The sequence below is a fragment of the Dryobates pubescens genome, chromosome 13 (genome assembly GCF_014839835.1).
Source record: "Dryobates pubescens isolate bDryPub1 chromosome 13, bDryPub1.pri, whole genome shotgun sequence".
Classification (NCBI taxonomy): domain Eukaryota; kingdom Metazoa; phylum Chordata; class Aves; order Piciformes; family Picidae; genus Dryobates; species Dryobates pubescens.
This window is the reverse complement of record NC_071624.1, coordinates 15159623-15179638: the sequence shown is the minus strand read 5'-3', so window position 1 is coordinate 15179638 and position 20016 is coordinate 15159623. Positions and strand designations below refer to the sequence as shown.

At 39.0% G+C, this 20016-nt stretch overlaps 1 protein-coding gene across 1 annotated transcript in view; it reads left to right on the top strand.

Annotated features, from left to right (window-relative positions):
* Nucleotides 1-20016, top strand: part of NAALADL2 (N-acetylated alpha-linked acidic dipeptidase like 2) — a 292588-nt gene that overhangs the window by 77083 nt on the left and 195489 nt on the right. Inside the window, exon 3 of the mRNA XM_009897854.2 lies at nt 1754-1873. Within this exon, the coding sequence (XP_009896156.2) occupies nt 1754-1873 (120 nt within the window). The remainder of the gene's footprint in view (nt 1-1753; nt 1874-20016) is intronic.

Here is a 20016-nt window from a genome sequence, read left to right as displayed (position 1 = left end):
CTTCTTTGATGTGAGCTCTTTATAACCAGAGGTATCAGATTAGGTAAAACATAAAATAGCTTTCACTAGTATGAAAACTTCTGCACTTGATTTTATCATACTTTTCAAATATGACAGGGAAAAAAAAATATATTGGGTTTCAGCCTGCAGTTGCCATTTGAAGTTTCTTGTGAAATAGTTTTTATGTGCTTTATATATTTAAACCCACATATATTTTAGAAGAAACTGTATGAAGTGCAAAAATTTCTCTTCCCACATTTCAATATTTGGTGCTAAATCTACTGTTTGCCTTTTACAGAAGTGCTTCATAACTTTGGCTGACTCTTCTAAATACTTGGGGTTTATAGCAGTGCTGACATGTTACAGACTTAGGAGCTTGTTAACTTGAAAATTTAGAAGGTGAATTGTTTTGTATGAATTGCACAAACTCAGAATATTTGGGTGGAGTGCAGAAGAGTAAATGCTTTCCTAAAACACCCGTGCTCAGGAATCTAGTACAATTTCACACATCCTAGACATCCAGAACAGCTGTTGTTAGAATTTAAACAGTTTGTGGAGAGATGCCCCAAATCAGAACTGCTTCCTTTGCAATGAATCCATACTTAAGTTACGAAAACTAAGCTGAAGGAGAAACTTCCCCAGCTTCTACTGCTTCTTTTACTTTAATTTTTAAACTCTCCTATAATTTTCTTGTATCTTCTAGCATTTGTGGTTTGTGTGAATGTTGTGTAGGGATTTAGAGATCGCAGAATGTCCTTGATGCTGTCCTGAGAGCTTCATAATGTTTTAAATAATAATAATTAACCAGGTGATTATCCTCATGCTTGGTCTTCCCTGGAATTTATTGCTATGTATATGTGAGAAAAATGTCTTTGGTAACACTTTATATATATATATATATATATATATATATATATATATATACACACACACAAACCACAAAATCCTTGAAAACATGTCTTGAAGTATCTTTCCATTGCTGCCAATGCTTGACATTTAATAATAACTTAGACCTTTATTACATATTCTTGCAGAGCTGAAGATCTGCATGCTTTAAACAAGTTTTAGTTTACTTAGACAAGACTCTAAATAATTTAAAAATATGTATTACTAGAACCATTTACATGTCAGAGTGATGTAGTCTTATCAAAATGGTTAGCTGAGGATAACATTTGGATAACTGATGGATTGTAAGAAAATACTGCAATAGGTAATGTGGTCTGCTGAGGAATCATGAGACTGCATAATAAAACTATCTATTGGTAGAGTATCCATTATCTGTATATTTCCATACATGACTAGTGTAATCATTCACTCTAAAAATGCTTTACAAGACTCTGATTCCTGTGAAGAAAATTAACAGAGCTGAGTTAGAGTTACTTGGTTTAAAATGTATTCCTTTAGGGGAATTTGCATTCCCCCAAGGGGAAATTCTCGTGACAATCAGCACCACTTATTATAATTACTGAAAAACAACCAACCAACCAGCCAACAAATCACAACAAAAGGGTTTTTATCACAGCTGATGAAGCGTGAGTGAAAACTGCAAAGATAGAAATGTATCTGCTTGTATCTGCTAGATTGAATTCTCAATCTCTTCATTATTACAGGTATTGATTAGGAAGTGGGGGTAAGGTAATTGGAGAACTCTGCTCAGATGCTTGCACTTGAGCAAATGACTTAGTTTTTGTGGAAGGAGCACCCTCAATGATGCATGGTTATAGGTATAGCCTGAACTTTGTCTTCTCTGCAGGCGGAACTTGTGGATGTACAGTATGGGACCATGGAAGACTTGATCCGGATCCAAGCCATTACGAATGTGACCACAAAAATTGCACTTTTGAAGCTAGGACAATCACCTTTGCTTTATAAGGTTAGTCAAATGCTTGTTGCACTGTAGCTGAATTATTTGTTTAGGGTTTTTTGTCTGTACTAACATACCAAAACAAGGCCTTTATATTTCTATCCCAGTAAGTCAGGATTTACTGGCATTCAGGTTCTTCCTTAATAGCAGCTACTTTGATCTGCAGTGCCTTTTATGTGTTACAGTTATTTATTTCGCTGCATCTCTTGCTGTGCCCCAGTAGTACACCATATTTTCTCTAGGTGTACTGTAATCCTTTTGGCAAATAAAGTAATCCCTACAAGAAATAATAAAGCATGAGGAGGAAAACCAAGGGTAGCTGAGCCCAGGAATAGTTGGATTTGTCTGCTAAAAATGTAACATAAGACACTCAGAGAGAATCACAGAATGTTAGGTGTTGGAAGGGACCTCAATGCATCTCACTACCCAATCATCCAGACAGCGTTTACTCATCTGTTAGGATGCTGTGGGAGTCAGAGTCAGATGCTTTCTCGAGACCAAGATAAGCCACATCTACTGCACTACCATCATCTATCCACCTGGTTATGTCTTCATAAATGTCAGGTTGGTTAAACATGACTTCCCCTTGGTAATACCATATTCAACACCTTTGTGTTGTCCTTGGCCTCTTCCAAGGATTAATTTCAAGGAGGCCTTAGCTTTCCGAATAGCCTCCCTACATCCTCTCACAACAGTGTTCTGTTCCTCCTGAGTGGCCAGCCCCTCTTTCCATGATTCATAGACTCTTCTTCCACTTGAGTTTGCCCAGCAGTTCCCTGTTTAGCCATGTGGCTCTTCTGGCTCCCTTTCTTGATTTTCTACCTGTTGGGATACTCTGATCCTTCCTGCCATTAATGGTCAGACACTCCTGTAAAGTCATTAGGATATACTGGTCTGTGGATGGGGTACCACAAGTTTGAAATGAGAATGATGTTTTTCTTCCACTCTTCCTTTCTTCTTTGGTTGCAGCTATCTGTGGAGAAATGTGCACAAGGGTATGTCTGTGCCTGCTCTTTCTCCTGCAACTCCAGCACTGGCAGAAAGCACAGAGATGGAGCTCACAAGTCTGCTTATAAATTAGACATAATAGACTCAACATATAAACCACAGTTAAACTCTAAATGTCAACTAACCGCCTTCTATTGCAAATATTTTATAAACAAAAATGCCATTTTGCCTTTCAGAAAATACACTAGCCCAATAAATATTTAAACAATTCATTCCCAATTCACAAAAGCAATTATAAAAGAACAGTAACTCCAGATCTTATAATTAAGAGAGTCAAGATCTGCTCTGTCAGCCACAGAAAGCACATTCGGGACTAAAATCACAGGTTCAGAAAAAAAACACACCACTTAATGTGTTTTCTTTTCCTATAGCAATAATATTTGTCTCAATAAAAATGCCATTTTCAACAGAGTAGCTTTAGCTGTTTATTTGAATTATTTAGACGCAATCTAATTATGTCCATGAAAGGTCAGTTGTCATTGTTGGAACTCGGCTGTTGTGCATCATTTCCACCAATAGATCTTGCACTGCACTTCAGCGCCAACTGACAAAAGCAATGAAATAGCAATTGGGGCTTATAAAGTAGGCATTTGATAAAGATGCAAAGTTTGCTATAATGGCACTATCTAAAGTGTCTATGAGATGGACTTTTTACTGGTTTAATTTGTGTTCCTGCAAGCATTTACTGTGTCTAAATTAGCCAGTAGTGCAGCCTGAAGAAGTAGGGGGAAAAAACAATTTCCTGTGCTGAGGACAGGGCACATCTCAGAAGCTTTGAGTTTGGGTCAACTGTTGGCTGGGCCCAAGAAAGTATATTCTGGTTTGTGGCTGAGTGACACTTCTGGAGCTCATCTGCTGTTCCAAATGAATCCACTTTGCACATTCAGAGTTTGTTACACAATAGGAACCAAAGTGTGGTATGATCAGGAGTTTGACTTAGTGCTTGGCATTTGAGCTAAAGATGCGACTTCCCAAACCTGCTTCCTGTGTTCTGCTCGTGTAGGATGGAAGTTTACTCTTTATTTTGAGGTTATAAACAAACTTTTTTTTTTTCCCCCCTCCAAATATAAATCATGTCTCTTTGGCTGTGAAATAAGTGTAAGCTATTAAAAGTGTGAGGAAATACATAGAAAGGTATCATAAACAGATTAGTCTTTCACAAGGAATATGAGACGTGGAAGAGCGAGAGTGCCTTAAACAGCAAGTGCTGCTGATTTAAATGGTCTCAGTATCTCACTACTGCATCCACCCTTTTATCTTTTCCCCCCCTAATGTTTATGTTTCTGTACTTAGCGAGTCTCACATTTCTGTTTCAGCAGATACTTCTCTCTGCTTCTATTTTCCTTATCTCTCTCTTCCACGTGCTTGGTTTTACATCACATTAAACCAGAATGCTGGTTCATAAAAGGGCTGTCATATATATATAGATATCTATAAATTATTTTTGTTTTAATTTCCATATTTGACTTGTATTTTTCACATTTTAATGTTCTTTAATTTCCCATTATTATTACTTTGTATTATAGAACTATCTCACCCTGGATTTTTGGGTCTTATTTTAGAGATTGCTCACCAAAGTTTCATTTTCATAAGAGTTTCTAATCACATCCCTGCTTTACCACTTTTCCTTTTCCCTTGCATGGGTATGCTTCTTGCCTGCCTCTCTCCTTTACTGCCATCATCAACTGCTGGTTTTCATGTGCTTTTCCTATTCTCCCCACCCCCACCCCTTTCCCCCTCCTTTTTTTGTTGTTTTTAATTTGCCTTTTTCGATCTTTCCATTTCTATTCAGTCCATTGGAAAAAGCCTGAAAACAATAATAAACTGCTGCTGGCACAAAACTCACTGTGAAAACTGATCAACATTTCTTCAGCCTTTGCAGTACATGCACAGAAAGAAATATGTCCTGGTAGAAAACAGCTTGGTGTGCAAGGGGATCATTTATAGAAATAATCCCAAGTGATGGGAAGTTGAGTATTTGGAAAAGTAATTTTATTGCTGCCTATTTTTGCTGTAGAGGTTTGTTTGGTATTTTATGGAGCTTGGATAGGGTACAAAATTTGTGGGAGGATCAAGGCTGAACATAATTTCGAGCATCTTCTTTCAGACTGGGCCCATTTCTCATATCCTCAGACATAATGAAAAGAACAGACAGGGTTTAGTACCTTGGAGTACATTGTAATTGGAATATAGAGGGAATTGGGAATATAGAGGGAATTTGGAGTGTTCATAAAAGCCTGAAGTTAATGTGCTGTTAGAACATGCAGTTGAATCCTTAATGGGAGTAATTCTGATTAAATTTGGTAAGGTTCATAAATTCAAGCTGCTTTGTGTGAACAAGATTTGTAGAAATCTGACCTTAAGTTATTTTGGTATTGAATGTGATTTTTCAGGTTTTATTTGGGGTGTTGACTTGCTCTTCCACTGGAACAAACGTAATGTCTGACCCCTCGTCTAGTGAGAAGGGCCCCTGCCCATGGCAGGGGTGCTGGAACTGTGTGATCTGTGAGGTCCCTTCAAACTCAAGCTGTTCTATGATCAGAGTTAGAGGGGCAGCAGCTGTTTTGATGTAGGCACATTTTCTGTAGTACTTGCAGAGCTACACAGACACAGGCTGGACAGATGGGCAGAATCCAACGGCATGAGATTAACACATCCAAGTGCCGGGTTCTACACATTGGCCACAACAACCCCATGCAGTGCTACAGGCTGGGGTCAGAGTGGCTAGAGAGTGGCCAGGCAGAAAGGGACCTGGGGGTCCTGAACATGAGCCAGCAGTGTGCCCGGGTGGCCAAGAAGGCCAATGGCATCCTGGCCTGTATCAGGAATAGTGTGGCCATCAGGAGCAGGGAAGTCATTCTGCCTCTGTACTCAGCACTGGTTAGGCTACACCTTGAGTCCTGTGTCCAGTTCTGGGCCCTTCAGTTTAGGAAAGATGTCGAGTTGCTGAAAGGTGTCCAGAGAAGGGCAACAAAGCTGGGGAGGGGTTTGGAGCACAGCCCTGTGAGGAGAGGCTGTGGGAGCTGGGGTTGCTTAGCCTGGAGAAGAGGAGGCTCAGGGGAGACCTTATTGCTCTCTACAACTCCCTGAAGGGAGGTTGTAGCCAGGTGAGGGTTGGTCTCTTCTCCCAGGCAACCAGCAGCAGAACGAGAGGACACAGTCTTAAGCTGTGCCAGGGAAAGTTTAGGCTGGATGTTAGGAAGAAGTTCTCTGTAGAGTGATTGGCCATTGGAATGGGCTGCCCAGGGAGGTAGTGGAGTCACCATCACTGGAGGTATTTAGGAAGAGACTTGATGGGGTGCTTGGTGCCATGGTTTAGTTGATTAGATAGTGTTGGGTGATAGGTTGGACTCTATCTCAAAGGTCTTTTCTAACCTGGTTTATTCTATTCTATTCTATTCTATCTCCATCCCTTAAGCTGGACCTTTTCAAATGAAGAATATATCGCTACACTCACATGATAAGTTATACATTAAAAAAAAGAAAGAACATGGACCCTGCCTTTATAGCAGGACAAAGTACATTGACTCTGGAGGGGAACAAGTAGAGCTTACAGGTGCTAAAAAGGGTAAAAAATGGATATGTATTAACCTATATATAAATCAGAGTGGAGTGGAGGTTTAGAAAGAGGTTTTACCATTCACACAGGACTATTAAGAACAGTAAGGGAACAAGACTCTAGTCTATTATAAAATTAATATTAAAAGAGGGGGGAAAGTATGATAGAAATGCTTCATGGGCTGGAGCAAGTTATAGCATGGCAAAGGCAGAATTGTTTTCAAATGTAACTGAAAGGTTTAGCAGTTTACTACTCCCAACACCTGGAGTGACAATTTCCTCCAACAGCTAAGCCAGCGGACTGAGCAGCGAATCATACTGGGGGTACTCATATGGTGAATTAACTTGGCATAGCCACGATGCTATCTCTTTAGCCAGAATAATTCATAGTGCTGAATCACTGAGAGAAGGAAAAAACTGAAACTACTATGCCTACTCCTAAAGGCACGTTGTGGCTAGCCTGAGACACTTCTTGTAAGAGCTGGATTGTTTCTGAATAAACAGAGGGCTGGATCAAGGAAGAAAAACTTCTCATGGAGTATGCCAAAAGGAGACAAATGTAGAACAGAAGTGAAGTACAACTTTGGGAATTAACTACCATAAACAAAGATAGAATACTCACTTCCTTATGCAGTGAGATTGAAAGTGACTGCCTCCTGCTGTCCTAGCTAGAGTCAAAATTGATGTTTTAATGGAACTCAGGGCATTGGGATCACTGGTGAACTTCAGTAGCCAGTTACAGACAGGAGGTCAGAGCAGACTCCCTTAGGAACCAAGACTTCCCTTGAATCAGAAGGATCTATAAATGTGGAGAAAGATGATGAAATGTATTACAAGTAATTAAGCAAATCACTTCTGTGGTGTGCAACACCTGGAGAAAAAGTACCTTGAGTTGCCTCTGCTGTATTTATAAACATATTCCAACAGTACAAAAGTATGTGGTGGCAGAAAGATGAATGAAACCACATCAGTAGCACCCAGCTCCACTGTCCTGCATTTGTCAGAGTATGTCGCCACTGTGAGCACAGGAAAGAAGTCAGAGGCAGCTTTTGTTCAGGGGAGAACTTTGCACATTCATTTCAATATTCAGACTCTAGAAATATCATTTCCAGATTCCTTTTTTTTGGAAAATGTTACGAGTCTTGAATGTGGTTTAATCTTTTGGGGTTGAGATTCAAGAAGAAGCCATCATTTCTGTCCTAAATTAACTTTTAATAGAGTAACAAAAGCCCTGAAGGCCAAACCACTTCATCTTTTAAACGTTCATATATTAACATTTTTTCCACATCCATTAAACAGAGATGTTGTTCTAATGTGTAAATATCTATATTTATTTTAATAATTTACTGCCTTCATAAATATTCATGAAATTGCTTTTTAACTGTCATAAAGTTTAGAAATGTGGATGCTTGCATTTTCATGCAGAGGTTATTGGCAGGCACTTAGAGATGAAGATTCACTAAATGGAAAAATATTAAAGATTCCCAGAACAAAGGCAATTTGCTAAAAGGCTTCTATTTAATAACTGTTAGTTTTAAATAACTTTCCTTGTGAAAAAGTCATTTTACTTTCCCACTGTCTACATTGTTTATTTCTCTCCCTCTGGTACTTCTTATTGCTAGCACATGTAACTGGAGATTACATTTCAAATCTCCATTTCACTAGGACTGTCTCCTTCCATCCCTTCCACCCTCCCACTATAGACTAATGTGTAAGTGTGTATGTGTATATATGTGTGTGTGTGCAGTGTGCACATATAAAGATAGATACAGAAACTATATTGAACTAGACCAGGTTGCTCAGGCTGGATGTGGCTCTGAGCAGCCTGATCTAGTGTGAGGTGTCCCTGCCCATGGCAGGGGGGTTGGGACTAGATGATCCTTGAGGTCCCTTCCAACCCTAACAATTCTGTGATTCCTGTAAAATTATTTTTAGGGGACTTCAACACCTTCTATATGTTTCATTATTATGGAAACTGGGGTTTGAGGTGTTTGGGGATTTTTTTTCAGGATGGAATTATCTCCAAGGTGCCTAAAGTCTTTGTGTAGCCATTTCCCATGGGAGTGCTACAGGATTTTTTTATGTTATCATTTCCCCTCTCAAAGCCCTTCTTCAAAATTCGCACAATAGGTACAGGTAGTATGGATAAAGGCTATAAAAGCATATAAAACTAGACCTGGAATCTGGTTCTGAAGGGATCCTATAGTAACTTTGCTTCGATAGCCTCTTGTTTCTCAGGTTTTTTCTCTTTTGGAAATATCATCTTGATTCCCAGAGAGTTCCTCTTGAATAATCCAAGCTGAGTTCAGACTGACTGATAACAGTCAGACTTGTTGAAGTAGAATGTGTTATTTAGCCAAATTGTATTCCTGCAAAAGATGCAAGTTCTTACTCTGTCTTCAAGGAGCTACTAGTTGTTTTGTGATTCTTTTTCCTTAGCCTTTGTCTCCTCTGAGCTCGTAGGAGATTACCTGCTTCAAATCAGCTGCTTTTATGGCTATTCTTTATCCTTTTATATTTTTTCTTAACCCAATGATTATATTTACTGTACTTCTGTTCTTAACCTTTTCCCTTTGCAAACAACTTCTTTAATCTGTTGGATATAATCCACTCTGAAGAAGGTTCCTTTTTCTTTTTTCTACTTTCTGTGTAAAAAAATTCAATACTAAGGCATCCAGAGCACTTACTGGACAACAGTCTGTACCAAAAGGCTGTTTATGTAATTGAGGTTTCACACTACCATCAATCCTGTGTTTTGAATGGTTCTTTTGTCATCTATTTACCTCTTTCTGATTTCATGGTTCATGGAATGTTGCATAAGCTGTTTTGCTCTTAGTGATTACTGTGAGAATTTATATTTGGTTCGAGGAAAAACCATGGGTCTTCCTTCATCTCAAACTGTATCATATTTGAGAGATTGATAGACATAGTTCTCAGTTATATTCCTACTACTATGACTGATAACTGTACTTTCTTGTCCCTTTGAACCAAAAGGAATAAGCCATAATAGCTAATTAGAGAAGCCTGGAGACACCTTGCCTCAATGTCATAAATCCACTCTAGGTTGGGGAGACTAAGAAATCCACCTCCAGACTGCTGAAAGGAGTCTCTGCACAGATTTATCACTTAGTTCTTCCTGTAGTCATGTCTTAAATTGTATTGGTAAACTTATTTTAACACATAGCTTTAAGAAAATTAAAGTGCTGATTGTGGTATATTATTTACCCTCTGCATAAGGTACTATGGGAAAGAAAAGTGATAAAGATCCTGACTTCAGAAATCTATAGCTGTTGAGAACAACAACACAACAAGGAAACACACAAAAAAATACCTGGCACAAGTGGGTTTGTATTGCTGGTTATAACCAAATCATGATGCTATCTGTTGTTCAGTTCTTAGAAGGCTTTTACTATCCAAAATAATTGAAACTGAATATGTCAGCTTACTTCATACTTAATCCAGCACTTGAAGGATGATTTCCTGTGCTGTGTACTGCCTAAAAGTGAAACAAGGCTAGTGCACTTCTAAATCTAATCCATATCTGTTCAGATGAATATGAAATAGTTGAAAAGAATTAGCATTTTTATCCTTTTAGTCACTGCACTGCAGTAAATAAGAGTAGAGTGAGGATTCCTTGTTTATACAATATAGATGGGAAAAAGTAATTAGCTCTCGTAAGCAGTTAGATTATTATGGAAGGGGTGGAGTAAGAGAAAAGCAATCAATGTCTGGAAGGAAGCATAATTGTAGGACAACTTGTCGATATTCTCATATAATTAACATTTTGGTTGCATCAGTGCATCAGTAAAAGGTCTTTTGGTTATAACTCATTTCCTTTTCAATTACAAATTCCTGGATTTGTTTGAATGGAAGGAGAAATGTTCTGTTACCAGAGTGAAAATGAGCAAAATTAGGTGTTGATTATTCTGCATTTCTGATGCCACAGAATTTTCCCTGAGTGTTTTGAGAAGTCATTGCCATTTTGCACACATACTTGTATTCCCAGATGTAGTTCCTATTATCGCTTTCTCTTCTGGATTGATACAGAAGTTCCTGAGGTCCTACTGCTGAATCAAGCACTGAATTCTTTACTACTTAACCAGGTTACAGGATCTTATTATCTTCAATAACACTGAACACTTAATTTTCTCTTGGGAAAATAATTCTAAATATTCATATACTCAATTGGGTGTTTAATTGCACATGCACTACGTGCATTAAATGCATCCTTTGAAAAATTAGTCAAGCTCCCATTATGAATTACTGCTTCCTGAGGGAAAGGGATGGCCATTTTACAGCAGGTCCCCTCCTCTTAGTACAATAGGCTTCTATTGAGTGAGACAGTAAGTGGCTTCCATTCAAAGATGGAGGATGACTTAACTCATAAAAGATTCATCCTGGGGTATTCTGAAGCTCTTGTCAGATTTTAGAGGTGTGAAGCCCAAGCATAATTTTCTATTTTATCAAGCCTTAAGAACTGAGTAGTAAATTCAGTCATCCAATTCACTGTCTGAGTGCTATGTCCTGATAAATGCTGCAAAGTCACTTGCAATGGCTTTGCTGTGAGGCAGGTGCTCAGAAGCAGAGCTGAGCAAAGAAATTTGTTGCCTCACTTGGTGCCTCAGAGCCCTAAATCTGTACAGCTGATCAGCTACTCACGTGCAGGGCAATAGGGAAGCCTTGTCCACATTGTCTTTTTGTCATAAAAGCTAAATCTTTTAGCCTTGCTCTTTCTACAAATGCACCAGCCATACTTCTGCAAGTGGTCTTGGCACTTCTCTTCTACTTGCACAGGGTATTAGAGAGATTTGTTTTCTACCCAAGCTGCTAACCGAGGCCAGATTAATTGAGCTTGGACTTCACAAAAGAGCTGCTGACAGACAAATTGCATGGGTCTTTCTTTCATCTCATGTGTTCCCAGCACATACTGTTTGATTTCAACAACAGCTTAGAAAGTGGAAAAGAAAATGGAAGATACAAGAGCTCTGAGTAGAGACGAGGAGTGAATATGAGGGAGCTGGGGTTGCTTAGCCTGGAGAAGAGGAGGCTCAGGGGAGACCTTCTTGCTCTCTACAACTACCTGAAGGGAGGTTGTAGCCAGGTGGGGGCTGGTCTCTTCTCCCAGGCAACCGGCACCAGAACAAGAGGCTGGACGTTAGGAAGAAGTTCTTCATAGACCAAGTGATTGGCCATTGGAATGGGCTGCCCAGGGAGGTGGTGGAGTCACCATCACTGGAGGTGTTTAGGAAGAGACTGGATGGGGTGCTTGGTGCCATGGTTTAATTGATTAGATAGTGTTGGATGATAGGTTGGACTTGATGATCTCAAAGGTCTCTTCCAACCTGGTCTGGTCTGGTCTGGTCTAGTCTACTCTACTCTATTCTACTCTACCCTACTCTATATAAAAGCAGAGTTAGTGACTATTCTCTGGGATTTTTATGCTCTTTCTGGTCTTTATTTTTTTCTTTTCTTGTTTCACAGTCATTTAGAGTTTATTTACATGTCTATGAACTAATTTGAAAGGTATCAGAAGTCATAGAATCATAAAATTGTTTTAGTTGGAAAAGACCACTCAGACCCTTGAGTCCAACCTTCTACCTAACACCACCACGGCCACCAAACCATGTCCCAAAGTGCCATGTCTACAGGTTTTTTGAACACCTCCAGGGATGGTAACTCCACAGCCTTGCTGGGCTGCCTTTTCCAGTGCCTGACTGCTCTTTCTGTAAAGAACTTTTTCCTAATATTCAATATAAAGCTCCCTTGGTGTAACTTGAGGTAATTTCCTTTCATTCTATCTATTGTTGAGCTAAGTATTTATGTAGAACTTGAAGATATTACAGAAGTAAATAGTTCTGTTCCTAGAATTTACATTTGATTTGATAAAACAGATTGTCACAGATTGCTTAACCAAGGAATGATTGTCATGCATTATGGCTTATTTTTGTCACCTGGCCATTAAAATGCAGCTAAGTTAACACAGTTAAGAAAAATATGGTTCAGCAACCCAGTGGGTGGTCTGAACAGAAATAGCTTTGAAGCTGGTCCTGCAGTTTAGGACCTATAGCCGGGTCCAGATCTTGGTTTGATTTACATTCGCTCTGCTTGGCTTTAGATACTCACCTGTGAGAACTGGCTCGCAAAGTCAGCACTTGTGATTTATGTATGGAAATCTGAATTCTGCCCTTTCAAATACACCTGTAGTTAGCATTGTGATCAGAGCTTTGAGTAGAAATGTGGTCTTGCTGAATGTTGATAGCCAACCTTTTCACTGGCATCAGTGGAACTAGGTTTTTTATACTTTACATTTCATAACCTATGTGGAAGTTTTTCATTGTTTTCCCTAGAGCTGATTCACTCTTTTCAGATCTTTTATAGCTGGATTTTGTGGAACATATCTGGATAAAATATATAGCTGCTTGTCTTCAGGATTCTGCAAGGGTGTTGGGTATTTTTGTTCAGCTGGTTTGGATTTTGATTTTACTTTGGGGTTTTTTTAGGTGGTGGTGTAGAGGGAAGGTGGGGGATGTCTTTTAGCATTACATTGTTTCTCATTCTTTACATAATGCTGGAGAAGCTTAGAGCTCATCAGCCAACATTTCATTTTTAGCCCTTTGGGGCTCTTGATGCCTGTGCATGAATTTGAAAAGAAAACCACAAAGTTCAGCATTGCGGATATAATTGGCACCCTCTTTGCAAGGACAGCCACAACCACTTGGAATATTCAGTTTTGATTGCCAAAACACTAAACTAACCTTTTGTACTTGAAGGCAGTTCTTCCACAGTGAACATATTTTCATTCAACAGGAAAAGATTGAGCATTTCAATATGATAACTCAGACATTTTAATGTTGCCTTTAGGTCTAATTCACAGTCAGCAACACGTACAACGAAGTTAAATTACCTTGTTTTCTCTAGACCTACCTCTAAGTAAATGCCAGCTTGCTTTAATTCATATGCTTTAATACTATGTTCTCATGTTTTTCTGGTTTGGGTGTTTGGGTTTGGTGGGTTGTTTTTTTTGGTTGTGGGTTGTTTGGGGTTTTTTTCCCTTTTGTTGGTTTCATGTTGAATTTATTGCAAGCACGTTTCTGAGAACAGTTTTCTGTATTTGAAGTTGGAGTTGTGATTGTTCACAGTGATTGATATTTTTTTCCTGGTGTTATTACTATTGTTTGAAAATATTTTCAAAACACTGCTTTTGATACAAATTATCAGTCAAGGGCTTTGGGTATATTAAAAGATTTTTGAGCTTCTTGATGTTTGCTCAGAGAGAAAGCAAAAATCACTCGGTCACTGGAACCTTAAGTTAAAATTGGTGAGGGCTACCTTCCTAAATTTATTTAGGATGCAATAGAATAATTAGTAACATTTTCATTAATAGTTCCAAAATTCACATCACTTTTACATTTCAAATTTCTGTAAAAACTAGGCTCTTCATCAGATCAAAAATTAAACCCAGCCAACTAAACTCAAAGCTTCACATTGTCACCAATGAGAGCCTTTTAATTGCTAATAATGGTTGTATGTGCCTTGGCTGAGATGAGTCAGTGTAATGCATAGTTATGTCCAGATACAGGTAATATTTTAGTTAGAGGACAGAGTGTTTGCATTTGGTGGGTGTTGGAGGAGTGCCTCCACTGACAGTAGAACCCCTTAGTTATGCTTTCCCACTGTAAGTTATTATGCAGGCATCATGAGAACTCTTACCACACAGCCTCTGAAGTGATCTTGTGGTGACCTAGAGAGACCACTTTTTCAATAAGAGGGAAGCATTTTTCACTTCTAAGTGAATCTTGGTTTTCCCTAGAGTGGGAATTGACTATATTGCCTTTTATATCAGTATTCAGTTATATGTGATGGTTTTATGATATAAAATGGCCATCAGGGAACTGACCTGACAACTCATTTCAGTCAGGCCTCCTGCTGTGATCTCAGAGGAAATATGATAGCATTTAATCCACTTAACCACTTGAGCATGTCCCATTCCTGTTTATCATGTTATAGAACATAAGAAAAAAAGAGACAAGTCCAAATCTGCTAGTTCAGGCCATTCTTGGATTCCAGGTTTAATGAATCTTTCTGACAGATTAAAGATTAATTAGTCCTGTGTATCTGGCTGCTGTAGAAATTATTGTCTCTCCATAAGCAAGTTAAACCATTTTAATTTTGAGTTCCCTCCTAGCAGTGCCTAAGTGTGTGACATGTTGGATCTGCTTTTTCCAGTATCAGAGAAATGTTGCAACTTAGGCAGGCTTTATGGGCTCTTGCTGTGCCTGGCAATGTAAGTTGTCTCCATGGTAAGGTAATGTCCATGGACCAGGAAAGGAAAGAAGAAAACAAAAACCTTTGAAATGCAATCCTGAGAAATTGCAAGTTCAGAGCAATAAAGCAGGCTTAAGGCCTGATTTTTGAGGTGGCACTACCATAAATGAAGAATTTTTCAATGCTTTGGTGATAGCAGTGGTAACAGGGGAGGGGTAGTTTAAGTGTCTCAGATCTCCCTTTTATTTGTTCAGCAAGCAAACGAAATAAAATTTCAAGTACATTACTTAATTTGAGGAAAACCTATATTTTAATGTCAAAATTAGCTTGATTGTTAATGTGCCCAATGGATTTCTCAGTAAAGAGAGAAACTTGATAGAGTGAAGTTTCTACCACTCTGCTCTTGCTCCACAGGAATACAGCTTTATCTTTAAGCACATTCATTTCATATAAAGAACATACTTAAGTGTGTTACTTAGTATGTTTTTCAGGAGTAACTCCCCTTTAGCAGAAACAGCCATGTCTGGTGTTTATTCAGGTGAAACTCTGATAAGGTCATGGACATCACATAGTCCTGTTATTGTTGAAATATTGTTACCCTAAACTGTCATGGTCAAGTGCACAGACAATCGCTCATCCAGAATGATCAGCTGCTTAGCCTTCTGTCAAGAAGTTCTTACTGACCAAAAACTCTCTCTATCTTTCACTATGAAAACAAAACATAAAACATGTCCTCTGTCAGCCTGAAATCCTTACATGTCATGGCCTGTGCTAAGGGGAAGAGTATGAGTTACAAAACAACTACAAGGAGATTATTCTTTTTTTCTTCAGTATTCCTTTTCCCCAGAATGAAAATCATTGATATTTTGACTTCCTGAAGTGGAGAATGTGCCTGGGCTGATTTAGTCATCATCTTGAGTATTCCATGAATATAATTGTGTTCCAGTGCTGAGCCTATTTATGCTTGTTTCTACAATGTCTTGTGGTGATGAGTTCCTGGTGATGAGTTTCTCTATGTAGATGTGATTTCTTCATATAGAATTGCACATTCAGGAAAGCATCTATTTAAAACGCTGGTAATGCTTTACCACTGATTACAAAACAAAAATGGATATAATAACCTATCCCCAAAATATTCAGGCTTCAGTCTGCATATGAACAGACCAGATTAATTCATAGAAACACAGAATCAAAAAGGTTGGAAAAGACCTTGAAGATCATCAACTCCAACTCTAACTCATCTACCATGACAACTAAAGTATATCTTGAAACACCATGTGTACACACTTTAACACCTCCAGGGATGGTGACTCCACCACCTCACTGGGTAGTCTGTTCCGATGCTTTACCACTCTCAATAAAGAGGTATTTCCTAATGTCCAATCTGTACCTCTACTGGCACAACTTAAGCCCATTTCCTACTCGTATCACTAGTTACTTGGGAGAAGAGACCAACAGCAGCCTCACTGCAACCTTCTTCCAGGTAATTGTAGACAGTAGTAAGTTCTTCCCTTAGCTTTGTATTCTCCAGGCTAAACAACCCCAGCTGCCTCACCTGCTCCTTCCCTGCCTGTCCCTTTTGAGCAGCTTGTAGCCATTCATGGCAGTACTACAGTCATGACAGTCATTCCACTGCTTTTCTGTGATGGCTGCTATGCTATAGCTGCCCTGCTGTACAATGGCTTCTAGTTCCTCCTCTTTGTTGCCCATGCTGCGTGCTTTGGAATTGATGCACTTGAGCTGGGCTATCAATTTCTCCACTGACATTGTCAGGCCACTCCTAGGCTCATCTCTATTGAGCTTGGTTTTATCTCCTTCCTCCTTTGAACCTACTTTAAAGTCCTGTCAGTGAGCCTTGCCAACTCACAAGTGAGAATCCTTTTCCCCTTTTGACACAGCTGAACTCTGTTGATGCTGCGTAAATGTTCCCATGATCAGAGAAACCAAAATTCCCCTCATGGCACCAGCCACTAAGCCACGTGTTCATCAGCTGTGCTTTCCTGCTCCTTTCAGTGTTCAGTGCAGTCTTTGCTGCCAGTGAAGGTATTGAAGAAAACACTGCCTATGCTCCCGATCCTTCAACCAGTCGCCCCAGTGCCTTGGAATCCTTTTGAATTGCTTTTGCATTTCTGTACTCAACCTCATCACTTCCATCCTGTATGACCAGAAATGGATAAATAATCAGAGGGCTGTACAAGACTGGGGAGTTTCCTGCAATCCTGAGCGTACCAGCTGCATGCTAAACACTAGTCTCCCCCCTTTAAGGGTCATAGAAAAAGAGAAGCTTTTGCACTTGGCCTCAAGATTAATAGTGTAATAAGAGCCAGTGCTTCAGAAGTCTGTGTTCCTGAAATATCACCCAAGCAGATTATATTTTTTTTCTGAAATTTAAGTAGTTGGTATCTTTTGGTCAAGGTGTGATACATGATGTTTATAGATACTGGGAAAAAAAGGACATCTGTAACATTGCTATGCCATAACTGCATCCCAAAAGGGAAAAAAAGGAAACCCAGAAAACCTCCAAAAGAAAACTTAAAACCCAACCCAAATACAAAGACAAATGTGTCTTCTCCTTAAAGAGGAAGCAGCACTTCCTTTTGTATGTTCTAGTGTTTGACCTAAGCCTTTGGAGTGGTACTGTGGGAACATTTCACTGAATTTGATTACAAATCATACACCTTCATCTTGGAAATTAGTGCAGTAATAATTATTTTGGGACAAAGCTATATAACTTGTTTCTTCAAATCCGTGTACATCAATTGCCTGTCTAAAACCATCTGGGATTTAAATGCTGGTGGATAATACATGATGTTTATTGGTTTGCAAAATGTAGAGAAAGAAGGGTGATGTGAAGTGATAATAATACTAATTATTGTCAGTAATACAAGTGTGATAATATATGGCTTTGACTTTTACTACTGTCTGAATAGAACTCTTGTACTTACAAGTAAATGCATGTGTTATGAATGAGGTTCAACAACACATAGAAAGCATATGTCTGTAGAAATTAATCATTGAATAAGCAAGATACCATAATTTCAGTGATGTTAAATAATGGAAATACATGGTGAAAATGTCATAGACAAAACATTATTTAAGTAAAAACTCAGTTATGTTCTCTGAACACTTCTCTTGTAATACATACTTTGCTGCTTCTGAAAGCAAATAAACCAACTAAACCAAAGCCAAAAGGATTGTCAAGCCCTGGAACAGGCTACACAGGGAAGTGGTAGAATCAGCATCTCTGGAGGTATTTAAAAGACATGTAGAATGTGATGCTGAGGGACATGGTTTCGAAGTGATCGGGCAGTGCCAGGTTAACAGTTGTATTTGAGGATCCTAAAGGTCTCTTCCAACCAAAAATGATTCTATGATTCTATACTGTTCCAAGTATCCCCTTTTAGCACCAGATTATCATGAATACAGCTCAGTGAGGCTGGTGAAAGGCCTCAAGCACAAGCCCTATGAGGAGAGGCTGAGGGAACTGGGGTTGTTTAGCCTGGAGGAGAGGAGGCTTAGGGGAGACCTTATTGCTGAAGGGTGGTTGTAGCCAGGAGGGGGTTGGTCTCTTCTCTCAAGCAACTAGCACCAGAACAAGAGGACACAGTCTCAAGCTGCGTCAGGGGAAGTCTAGGCTTGAGGTGAGGAGAAAGTTCTTCACTTAGAGACTCGTTAGCCATTGGAATGTGCTGCCCAGGGAGGTGGTGGAGTCACCATGCCTGAAGGTGTTCAAGAGGGGATTGGATGTGGCAGTGGGTGCCATAGTTTAGTCATGAGGTCTGTGGTGACAGGTTGGACTTGATGATCTTTGAGGTCTCTTCCAACCTTGGTGATTCTGTGTGATTCTCTGTGTGTGTGTTTAGATCTACCTTCTACAGAGTTACCTGTGCCATCTGAGAAGGGTTCATATATTCTTTTTTCATCTGTCTCAAAATTGAGAGCATTTGGAGAAAACTGCATACATCACAGATATTTTTTTTTTTCAATTCAGAACTGTGAGTGTAATTGAGAAAATGAGAGAATTTCTCAGACTTTGTATCGTCACCTGATCTCTGATCTTCCGTGTGTACCTCGGCTGCCTTCCTGTTGCTAGGTGATCAGTGATTCAAAATGTCTTTCTCAAAAGGGTGGTTCAGAAGCAAAGCATTTCAAAGAATAAAACTTTATTTTTTTTCTAAAAATATTGACCACCACCCCCCAGATTAATGCTGTGTGTAACAGAGAACTAAAAATAACTTTATTGACATTTTTGTTGTTGAAAGCCCAACTAAGTGAATAGATTAAGCCACAAAGATTGATCATTAGTTAACACTGTCTTCTGAAAAGCCACAGCTATTCTGTTCCCTCTCAAAATTCCTCAGATCTTCAGGAAAAAAAAAGTGTTTTAAAAGATGCTGAGACTAAAGAATACACAAATTTGGGTTTATTATTGGGAAACAGACGTCTTTGATGCTTTCTCTTAAGGCTCTCTGCCCTTATTTTGACGTCAGCCATAAAAATTCTTTCTCCACCTGGGTGAATAATCAATTCCTTGTAATAGGTTGTGCTTATCCTCTTTTCTAGAAATCATTAAGAACCTCTTAAATTAGTGCCCTGTTTTACAATGTGTTTGTTTATCCAAGTTGTTACATAAATGCTTGTACTCAAATCCAGGGAAGATTTTAGATGGTAGGCCTGGAACATCACATCAGTGACTGTGAGCTGAAGTTAATATTTAAGTGTTTCTAAGGCAGACTTCAAAGTATTATTTTCTAACAATTAAAGATTATCTTGCAGGATGCAGAGAGTTGGAGTTGTGTCACAGAAAGTTTTTACTGTCAGGGCTGCCTTCTAAACTCAGTATCTTCAAGGAATGTTACACAAATGGCTCATTCTCTTCAGAAGCCTGTATGAAAGGGCATTGTATTGTGCTTGAGCTTGTAGTTGGGTTTTGTGGTTTTTTTCCCTTTTTATATTTTTCTAAAACAGGCTGAATTTCTTTATGCTTTACTGAAAGCTCAGTCTCAAGAGAAGAGAGTGATGTAACAGAAATTGATTGATTGTGAGTTTAACTATATTTCTTTTTATTTAACTATATTTCTTTTACTTTCCACCTATAGTATTCTGTGTTTTGTCACTTAGAAGTCAGTTCATAGAATCATAGAATCAATAAGGTGGGAAAAGACCTCAAAGATCATCAAGTCCAACCTGTCACCCAAGACCTCATGGCTACTAAACCATGGCACCAAGTGCCACATCCAGTCCCCTCTTGAACACCTCCAGTGGGGTTCCAGAAGCTGCAAGTGATGCTAATTTTTTTCAGTGGGTCAATTAGAGCAATA